The sequence below is a fragment of the Palaemon carinicauda genome, chromosome 1 (assembly GCF_036898095.1).
Source record: "Palaemon carinicauda isolate YSFRI2023 chromosome 1, ASM3689809v2, whole genome shotgun sequence".
In the NCBI taxonomy this organism is placed as follows: domain Eukaryota; kingdom Metazoa; phylum Arthropoda; class Malacostraca; order Decapoda; family Palaemonidae; genus Palaemon; species Palaemon carinicauda.
The window spans coordinates 43,858,659-43,869,684 of NC_090725.1; the positions used below are offsets into that span (position 1 = coordinate 43,858,659).

The following is an 11,026-nucleotide window of genomic DNA, read 5'->3' on the forward strand; positions in this document are numbered from 1 at the left end:
CTATCTCTTTTCATTTCGTCAGCCTTATTGTTACATTTGCAACCATATGTAATCCATTTATTCATTCGTCAGCCTTATTGTTACATTTGCAACCATATCTAATTCATCTATCTCTTTTCATTTCGTCAGCCTTATTGTTACATTTGCAACCATATGTAATCCATTTATTCATTCGTCAGCCTTATTGTTACATTTGCAACCATATCTAATTCATCTATCTCTTTTCATTTCGTCAGCCTTATTGTTACATTTGCAACCATATGTAATCCATTTATTCATTCGTCAGCCTTATTGTTACATTTGCAACCATATCTAATTCATCTATCTCTTTTCATTTCGTCAGCCTTATTGTTACATTTGCAACCATATGTAATCCATTTATTCATTCGTCAGCCTTATTGTTACATTTGCAACCACATCTAATTCACCTATCAATTTTTCATTTCGTCAGCCTTATTGTTACATTTGCAACCATATCTAATTCATCTATCTCTTTTCATTTCGTCAGCCTTATTGTTACATTTGCAACCACATCTAATTCACCTATCAATTTTTCATTTCGTCAGCCTTATTGTTACATTTGCAACCATATGTAATCCATTTATTCATTCGTCAGCCTTAATGCTACATTTGCAACCATATCTAATTAATTTATTCATTCGTCAGCCTTAATGCTACATTTGCAACCGTATCTAATTCATTTATTCATTCGTCAGCCTTAATGCTACATTTGCAACCATATGTAATTCATTTATTCATTCGTCAGCCTTAATGCTACATTTGCAACCATATCTAATTCATTTATCTAAAAAACACGTTTCATTATACCCACACAGGCAGAACCACAGCACCAACTTAGAACCAAAAGCTCCTCTACCTTTCGGATAAAGATGGGGAAGTGTTTACAAATCGCCTTTATCGTTGTGGGAGCCATCAGTTGTGCTGGCATAGGCGCTGGGATTGCCGTTCTCTGCTTGGGTGTCGCGCAAGAGAGTTCTTCGCCCAGCGAGGTAAGGTGGTACTTCCTGGATTCCAGGAATTGGATGTACCTGGATTCCAGGAATTGGATGTAGTTTGTTCGTGAATGGTAATTAGCCTTATTGGAATTATTATGATTAATATTACTGGAATTATTAAAATCATTGTTATTATTATTGAAATGATTAAGATTATTATTATTAAGATTATTAACTTGATTATTATTGTTGAAAGTATTGAAATTATTAAAATTATCAACATTATTAAACGTGTTATTATTATCAAAATTATTAGAAATATTATTAATATCGAAATCATTTGAAATATCATTAATGTTGAAATCATTGAAATCATTAAAAATATTATGAATATTGAAATCATTTAAAATATTATTAATATTGAAATTATTAAAATCATTTAAAATATCAATATAGAAATTATTAAAATCATTTAAAATATTATTAATATTGAAATCATTAAAAATATCAATATTGAAATTATTAAAATTAATTTTATAATTATTAAAATTATCATTGTTAGGATTATTAAAGTTGTTATTGATATTGAAATTATTAAAACAATTATCAAAATTATTAAGAATATTATTAATACTGAAATCATTAAAAATAATATCAAAATGATTAAAATCATTGTTATTATAATTATTGAAATTATCATTGCTAAGATTATTAAAATTCTTATTAATATTAAAATTATTATAATAATCTTAAAAATTTTGGATGTTTCGTAACCGTGGTAGGCCTATGTGGAATGATCTTCCAAATCGGGAAGTTGAATCAGTAGAAGTTCAAAAGTTCAAAGTTGCAGCAAATGTTTTTAAGTTGAACAGGCTGACAAAGGTCTTTTTATAGTTTATATATGAAATATCTGTTTTGATGTTGTTACTGTTTTTAAAATATTTTATTAATATTTTCTCATATCGTTTATTTATTTCCTTTCCTTACTGGGCTATTTTTCCTTATTGGAGCCCTTGGGCTTATAGCATCTGATTTTCCAGCTATGCTTATGGCTAATAATAATAATAATAATAATGATAATAATAATAACAATAATATTAATAATAATAATAATAATAATAATAATAATAATAATAATAATAATAATAATAATAAAAATGAATAATAATAATGATGATAATAATAATAATAATAATAATAATAATAATAAAAATAATAATAATAAATGAATAATAATAATAATAACAATAAAAACTAATAATAATAGTAATAATAATAATAATAATAATAATAATAATAATAATAATAATAGAAATTAATAATAATAATAATAATAATAATAATAATAATAATAATAATAATAATAATCGAGCATTGGACTCAAAAAGATAATTCAGTATCAGATTTAGTTTAATTTGTCTGCTGATAAATAAAATATCTTGGAAAGGGTCCAGCCCGTGTCTCACTATCAGTTATAAGCACTACAATTATTGAAATGAAATATTAGGCTGTATTGCTTTTTTGAAAAGTGGCGTTACAAATACTATGGTCCTCGATACTGAAAAAAGGTTAAGTATTGACTTATTTGGTGTAATATGTTTACCAATAATGGTAGGCTACAACAGTATTTGTTATGAATATATTCTTAACTCAACATATATCAGTGACATTAATGTGATCACAGATAGTATTATTATTATTATTATTATTATTATTATTATTTGCTAAGCTACAACCCTAGATGGAAAAGCAGAATGCTATAAGCCCAGGGGCTCCAACAAGGAAAATAGCCCAGTGAGGAAAGGAAACAAGGAAAAATGAAATATTTTAAGAACAGTAACAACATTGAAATAAATATATCCCATATAAACTATAAAAACTTTAACAAAACAAGAGGAAGAGAAATCAGATAGAATAGTGTGCCCGAGTGTACCCTCAAGCAAGAGAACTCTAACCCTGCGTGTGTATTTGTGTTAACAATACTTTCTAAGGATTATTTCCTAATATTTCATATATTCCTTCCACTTGATATCTTGATAAAACAAAAGACTGGATTCGAACCAATGCGAACCAGAAAAATGCAATTTGAGAAATCCAGAGAAAGTGCTGAATAATCAATTTGCCGAGACACTCACATTTCATGAATATTTCATAAAAATTTTAAAATCAATTACAGTTTCAGATGAAATTACAGATCGAGATTTTGAAATTAAGGAATATAATCTATCTATATTTCAGGACAATCCTAACATCAATTATAATTTCAGCTGAAATCATAGATCGAGGTTTTGGAACAAAGAATATAATCTATCTATATTTCAGGACAATCCTAACATCAATTATAATTTCAGCTGAAATCATAGATCGAGGTTTTGAAATTAAAGAATATAATTTATCTATATTTCATTACAATCCTAACATCAATTATAATTTCAGATTAAATTACAGATAGAGATTTTGAAATGAAGTTCCTTCGTTTATAATTACAGAACTATGATATGAAGGAGTTGATCCAGGATTCAATAGGATTTTTCCTTTTTACCATATCCTTCGTCTATAATTACAAAACTAAAATGTGAAGGAGTTAATCAAGGATTAAATAGGATTTTTTTTTTGTATATCCTTCGTTTATAATTACAGAACCAAAATGTGGAGGAGTTACTTAAGGATTTAATAGGATTATAGTTTTTTTTTTTTTTTTTTTTTTTTGCATATCCTTCGTTTATAATTACAAAACCAAAATGTGAAGGAGTTAATCAAGGATTAAATAGGATTTTTTGTTTTGCATATCCTTCGTTTATAATTACAAAACTAAAATGTGAAGGAGTTAATCAAGGATTAAATAGGATTTTTTTCTTTCTGCATATCCTTCGTTTATAATTACAAAACTAAAATGTGAAGGAGTTAATTCCAAATTTTATAGGATTTTTTTTTTTTTTTTTTTTTTTTTTTTTTTTTGCATATCCATCGTTTATAATTACACAACCAAAATGTGAAGGAGTTAACCAAGGATTTAAAAGGATTTTTCTTTGTTTTTGCAGGATATTTATGCCGAGTGCGCTCTAGTTCAGAATCCTGGTGAAGTGGGAGATACGAGAGGCACCATTACATTTCATCAAATGAAAGGCTCTAACATCGTACATATCGAAGGCAACGTCACAGGTGAGAGAGAGAGAGAGAGAGAGAGAGAGAGAGAGAGAGAGAGAGAGAGAGAGAGAGAGAGAGTTACGAGGATTTTGGATGCCTCAAAGACATTTTAGTCCAACCGCGGAGACTCCATTTGCTCTTGGGAGAGAGAGAGAGAGAACAAGGAGAGAGAGAGAGAGAGAGAGAGAGAGAGAGAGAGAGAGAGAGAGAGAGAGAGAGAGAGAGAGAGAGTTGGTAAATGAATTCATAGTTGTTTTTCTTAAGCAAAGCAAAAGATAGGAAACTCTTGTTTTTGTTTTTGACGTTTAGAAAAGAGAACAAGCAGAGAGAGAGAGAGAGAGAGAGAGAGAGAGAGAGAGAGAGAGAGAGAGAGAGAGAGAGAGAGAGAGAGAGAAAACTTTTGCATCCTACTTTGACCACAACATCAGAAATTCAATTATTATGTAGCTATTTCACGTATCGAACTCTTCCAGAGAGAGAGAGAGAGAGAGAGAGAGAGAGAGAGAGAGAGAGAGAGAGAGAGAGAGAGAGAGAGAGAGAGAGAGTTATTTTTTAAGCAAACCCAGATGAGAAACCTTTGTTTTTTTCGGTTTATTGACATTTGGAAAAATTCCATAAAATAAAATTACGTAAAAGATTAAGTCAATATCTCGAGTCTGACCATGGCCATATTTTTATTTATTCAATTTTGCTACTGTTCTTAAAATATTCTATTATGATTGATCATTACTTCTCTTGCAGTTTTTTTGTTGCCTTTCCTCACTAGGCTATTTTTCCCTGCTGGAGCCCTCGGGCTTATAGCATCTTGCTTTTCCAGCTGGGGTTCTAGCTTAGCTTTTAATAATAATAATAATAATAATAATAATAATAATAATAATAATAGGCCTGACTACTACTGCTACTACTACTACTACTAATAATAATAATAATAATGATAATAGGCCTGACTACTACTACTACTACTACTAATAATAATAATAATAATAGGCCTGAATAATAATAATAGGCCTGACTAATAATAATAATAATAATAATAATAATAATAATAATAATAATAATAATAGGCCTGAATACTCATAATAATAATAATAATAATAATAATAATAGGCCTGACTACTCATAATAATAATAATAATAATAATAATAATAATAATAATAATGATAATAATAATATTAATAATAATAGGCCTGACTAATAATAATAATAATAATAATAATAATAATAGGCCTGAATAATAATAATAATAATAATAATAATAATAATAATACTAATAATAGGCCTGACTAATAATAATAATAGTAATTATAATAATGATAATAATAATAATAATAATAGGCCTGACTAATAATAATAATGATAATAATAATAGGCCTAACTAATCATAATAATAATAATAATAGGCCTGACTAGTCATAATAATGATAATAATATGCCTGAATACTACTACTACTACTACTACTACTAATAATAAAAATAATAATAGGCCTGAACACTGGACTGCACGGATTTCACATTCACACCTACGGCGTCGTGGGTGGAGACTGCGGATCTGCCTCAGGGCATTACAATCCTGACGACTTCGTCCACGCAGGACCAGATGCTGCCCAGCGACACGTAGGAGATCTGGGGAACATTGAGAGCGTCGGAGATGGCACTCCAACTGGCACTGCTTACGTTAACGTAAGTCGTCTTTAAAGAGATGTTCTCTTCTGTCCTTATACATTTGACAACATTGAGGTTACCAGATAATTCATCTTCGCTCGCCTATAGGTCTATGTGCTGAGTCGTCAGCAGGCATTGCCTGGCACTCCTTTGTCCTAGCTTGGGTGAAGAGGGGGCTTGGGAGCTAATCGTGTATATATATATATATATATATATATATATATATATATATATATATATATATATATATATATATATATATATATATATATATATATATGGTCAATCTCTAGGACATTGTCCTGCTTGATAGGGCACTGTTCTATCTAGTTTCTCTTCCTCTTGTTTTGTTATAGTGTTTATAGTTTATATAGGAAATGTTTATTCTGATGTTACTATTCTTAAAATATTTTGTTTTTCCTTATTTCCTTTCCTCACTGGGCTATTTTCCCTGCTGGGGCCCCTGGGCTTATAGAATCCTCCTTTTCCAACTAGGGTTGTAGCTTAGCAAGTAATAATGATAATATAGAGGGGCACTCAGTAGAACACAGACCTCCGTCGCAGCAGCTTATTTCATGACCTTGAACTTTGACCTTAACATGAATTAATTGGTGTGGATTTTCATACACTGAAATATGAACCAATTTTGAAGTTTGTGTGATAACGATGTCCAAACTTGTGGCTGATTACGTGGATTGGACATCTTGCTTGACCGTGACCTTGACCATTGACCTTGACCTTCCAAAATTTTAATAATTTCCAGTTTTGTACATGAAAGTTAATCCCTGCAAGTATCATTACGATTAAAATTGTGGCCAGGAAGCTGTTCACAAACAAACTCAAACACAAACACACACAAATAAGCAGAAACAGAGGGTAAAACATAACCTCCTTCCAACATCGTTGGGGGAGGTAAAAAACTAAGTAATGCTCACCACAAATGAACTGCTTAAACAAGTACTGTAGGCCGTACTCTTAAGAGGTATTGACTAGGCCTAATGATAACTTTCACTAAAATTCCTCTCATTCCCGAAGTTCAATGTTTTTATTTCATCTTTTATCGTACTTTTTATTATAATCAAATCTAAATCAATGTCTTTTTTAAATTTCATTTTCTAATATTCGCTTCATACAAAAATTTAATACCAAAAAAATAGATATTTTTTTTATGAGGTATTGACTAGACCTACAGATAACACTCAAAATTCCTCTGGTTCCTGAAGTTTAATGTTTTTACTTCATCTTTTTATCGTACTTTTTCTTATTTTCAAACCTGAAATCATCTCTTTTTTAGCTTTTATTTCCTAATATTCGTTTCATGCAAAAATTGAACTCCAAAAAAATAGAACGCTCTTAATACAAAGCTTCTGAAAAAAAAAAAGCCTGAATTTTCATAATAGTCCTACTCTTAAGTGGCTAATCCTTCGTAATACGAACCCATCACCGCAATATACTTAATAAACACCACTTAACTCTTTACAGATAGATGACGAAGTCGTCTCGTTATACGGCGAACGATCGATCGTAGGTCGAAGTGTGGTCGTACACGCGAAGGAGGACGACTTGGGTCTAGGTGGGGACGAAGGATCTCTGACGACTGGCAACGCTGGAGCTCGGTTAGCCTGTTGTACAATTTTCTTGGCGCCTCAATACTTGGAAAATTGAACACCAAGTCACAAAATGCGCGTCGCTAACTACATTGATGTGAAGTATATTCAGAGAAAATAATAATTCACTGATTTAGAGATATCAATAAACCTTTCTTCTAAATCTTACTTTCTTTTATACTGTATTTACAATTTTCTTGGCGCCTCAATACTTGGAAAATTGAACGCCAAGTCACTGAAAAACGCGTCGCTAACTACATTAATGTGAAGTATATTCAGAGATAATAATAATTCACTGATTTAAAGATTGCAATAAATCTTTCTTCTATATCTTACTTTTTTTTTTAAACTGTATTTGTTTTCTTGATCCTGCAGAATCATAAATGAATCTGTATTGGTTAACTTTTTTGTCTTTCATATCAGATAAACCAAAGGTGAAAATGTTTTTTGAGTGTATAATACATGTTACAGGTTTTGGACCATTATATGTTTGGATGCGGATACAGAGTTGCTAACTGCTCCAATTCAAGTGACTTCCATAGGTTAAAGGTTTAAGACAGAGTAAGAAATTACTATACATGTCTTCTTCATCAATATACTATTGATATTACATTACATAGTTTTACTTCTTTATGGAAAAGAGATTACTAGAGTGCCATATATGGGTGAGGGGTAGATAGAGATGGTTTGGGCATGCTCTTCGCACTCCCCAAGAGAGATGAGTTCACTAAACTTTCAACTGGGCTCCACAAGGCACTAGAAGAGTTGGAAGACCTAGGCCTATATGGCTGAGGACTATGAAGCGTGAATTAGATGATGAATGGAGAAGTATTGATCTAAAAGCTCGAGATAGAGATGACTGGCAAAATCTAACCGAGGCCCTTGGCGTCAGTAGGAGATGATGATGTAAAATATATCATTAATAGTCCTACTAATTACTTTCGTATTTCCATAGCTACCATAATATCGAAGTTTTTTGAAAGTCTTTTGGCAAAACATCTTAAACAGGTATGTTGAAGGTTATCATTTATTTCCGAGTTTTCAGTTAGCCTTTCCATAGAGGCATTGAAGCATGTGATACCTTTATAATTTCCAATTCTATACAGAAATCCCTTGATTATGGTCAGGAAGTTTATATGATTGGCTTCGATTTCATTGCTGCCTTTTGGCAGTGTTAATCATGAGGCCCTTGTTTTCAAACTTGGAGTTGGTGAGTCTTTTATTAGCAATATTATTAAATTTTCAAGCAATGGATTACAGAGTAGTTAATTGGCACCATAGTGATCATAGGAACGTAATATTTGGTACTTTATTCCCGGCCTATATACATCCTATATAGAGTACTCGTGATATGTGGCTTGGCTTCGAAAATCACCTCGTTACATAAGCCGATGATGCTACTCTTTACATTAATTCCATCTTCTAAATGCAATTTTCATTTTTATAAATTGTGGGACCAGCTGGTACAACCTCATGAAACATGATGTAATTCTGAACAGGACATGAAGATATTGATAAATATATCAATACTATGTACAATACATTAGAATATATATATATATATATATATATATATATATATATATATATATATATATATATATATATATATAGATAGATAGACAGATTCATAGTATATATATATATATATATATAATATATATATATATATATATATATATATATATATATATATATATATTACACAGACACACACACACATATATATATATATATATATATATATATATATATATATATATATATATATATATTACACACACACACACATATATATATATATATATATATATATATATATATATATATATATATATATATATATATATATATCCATAAATTCATCAAAAAAATTTGATTCCATTCTTCAAAATGGGTATAGTAAAAATCAAAATTCACAAAGAACTTTATTCACAACCATGTAACAAAAATAAAGCGTGTCTAATGGTCATAATATATAGCTAAAACTTTAGAAAATACAACTTATTGTACATTTACGGGATTGAAAAACTTCTTACAGAGTTGATCATTTACTAGGAAAAAGAAAAAAAAGTTTACAATCACTGTACATGACATTTTATTGGGCTGTTAACATAGCTTTGGATATACCTCTGCAGTAATGTTAATTTTCATTAATGTTTTTAACTGAACTAATCTTTCCCTTTATAATGAAATATATATATATATATATATATATATATATATATATATATGTATATAATGTATACATATATATATATATAATATATTCATATATATATATATATATATATATATATATATATATATATATATATATATATATATTTATATATATATATATATACATAGATATATGTATATGTATATATGTATATATATATATACATATACACACACACACATATATATATATATATATATATATATATATATATATATATATATATATATATATATATATATTTATACACTCCTATACCAGTTCACAGGTCTGAGTATCTTGTCTGGCCAATAAAACTAATACTAATGTAATCTATGTAATGGAATCTATGAACAATGTATATGCATGATTATTACATTATACAACAAAATATAATTAACCTCAATTGCTATTATCTTTAATGTTTTACTGTTCTTAAAATATCTTAGTATTCCTTGTTTCCTTTCCTAACTGGACTATTATTCCTGTTGGAGCCCCTAGGCTTATAGAATCATGCTTTTCCAACTAGGGTTGTAGCTTAGCAAGTAATAATAATAATAATAATAAAAATAATAATAATATCTAAATTTTTCCTTCTGAAAAGCTTGAAGATTCAATTGTCCTTACTAAATTATAGGTTCCTTGAATGGAAGACTTTGGGTAAGAGAATAAATAAAAAAACTAACTTTTTGGCTTAAATAACAGAGCAGCATAACACCAACAAAGAATGTAAAAATGAACTGAATGACTATCTTAAATTTTATCCTTTTTATAACGAACCCAGTCTTCCTTGCATCCTAAATTATAATATATTTTAATAATGTTATATCTCTACAAGCAACTTTCAACTAAAGGAAAACCTTATTCTTTATGAGATTCAATATATTTAAACAAAAGTCATACCAATAAAGTCATACATGAAAACAAAATAAGTGACTCTTCACTAAGCCTTCATAACTGGTAGGAAAATAATCCTAAATATAACATATATATACACATTCAAGTATATGAAACTTCAAGCCACTAAAGGCAGTCATATCCTTAACACTTGAAAAATCTATATAAAAAATCTGGATCCTATCTCAAACTTACATACGAAACATGCCTTCTACAAAGAACAGTTGTGGCAGTTGTGGACTCGCAAATGATCTCTAGCTTACATATAAAACATGCCTTCTAGAAAGAACTGTTGTAGCAGTTGTGGACTTCCAAATGAAACCTAAAACAATGGTTATATTTATCTTTTGAAACATAAGACATAGTATATTCCATGTGGAATATTACTAACCCCTTTCTATCAGACCAAAGTTGCAAGAATTATGATGTACAGTATTTCGAAACATGCTTACTAGAAAGAACAGTTGTGTGCCTCCAAATAATATCTTACAAGAATGGTTATTATAATAATCCTCTAAAACATAAGAGATAGTATATTCCATGTGAAATATCA

General features: G+C 29.2%; 1 protein-coding gene across 1 annotated transcript in view; it reads left to right on the plus strand.

The window, feature by feature from the left end:
* LOC137641983 (superoxide dismutase [Cu-Zn]-like) overlaps positions 1–7,536 on the plus strand; it is a 14,176-nt gene extending 6,640 nt beyond the window's left edge. Inside the window, exons 2-5 of the mRNA XM_068374549.1 lie at positions 837–1,010; positions 3,998–4,118; positions 5,588–5,784; positions 7,249–7,536. Coding sequence (XP_068230650.1) covers positions 837–1,010; positions 3,998–4,118; positions 5,588–5,784; positions 7,249–7,431 — 675 coding nt within the window. The 3' untranslated portion in view covers positions 7,432–7,536. The remainder of the gene's footprint in view (positions 1–836; positions 1,011–3,997; positions 4,119–5,587; positions 5,785–7,248) is intronic.
* The last annotated feature ends 3,490 nt before the right edge of the window (positions 7,537–11,026 follow it).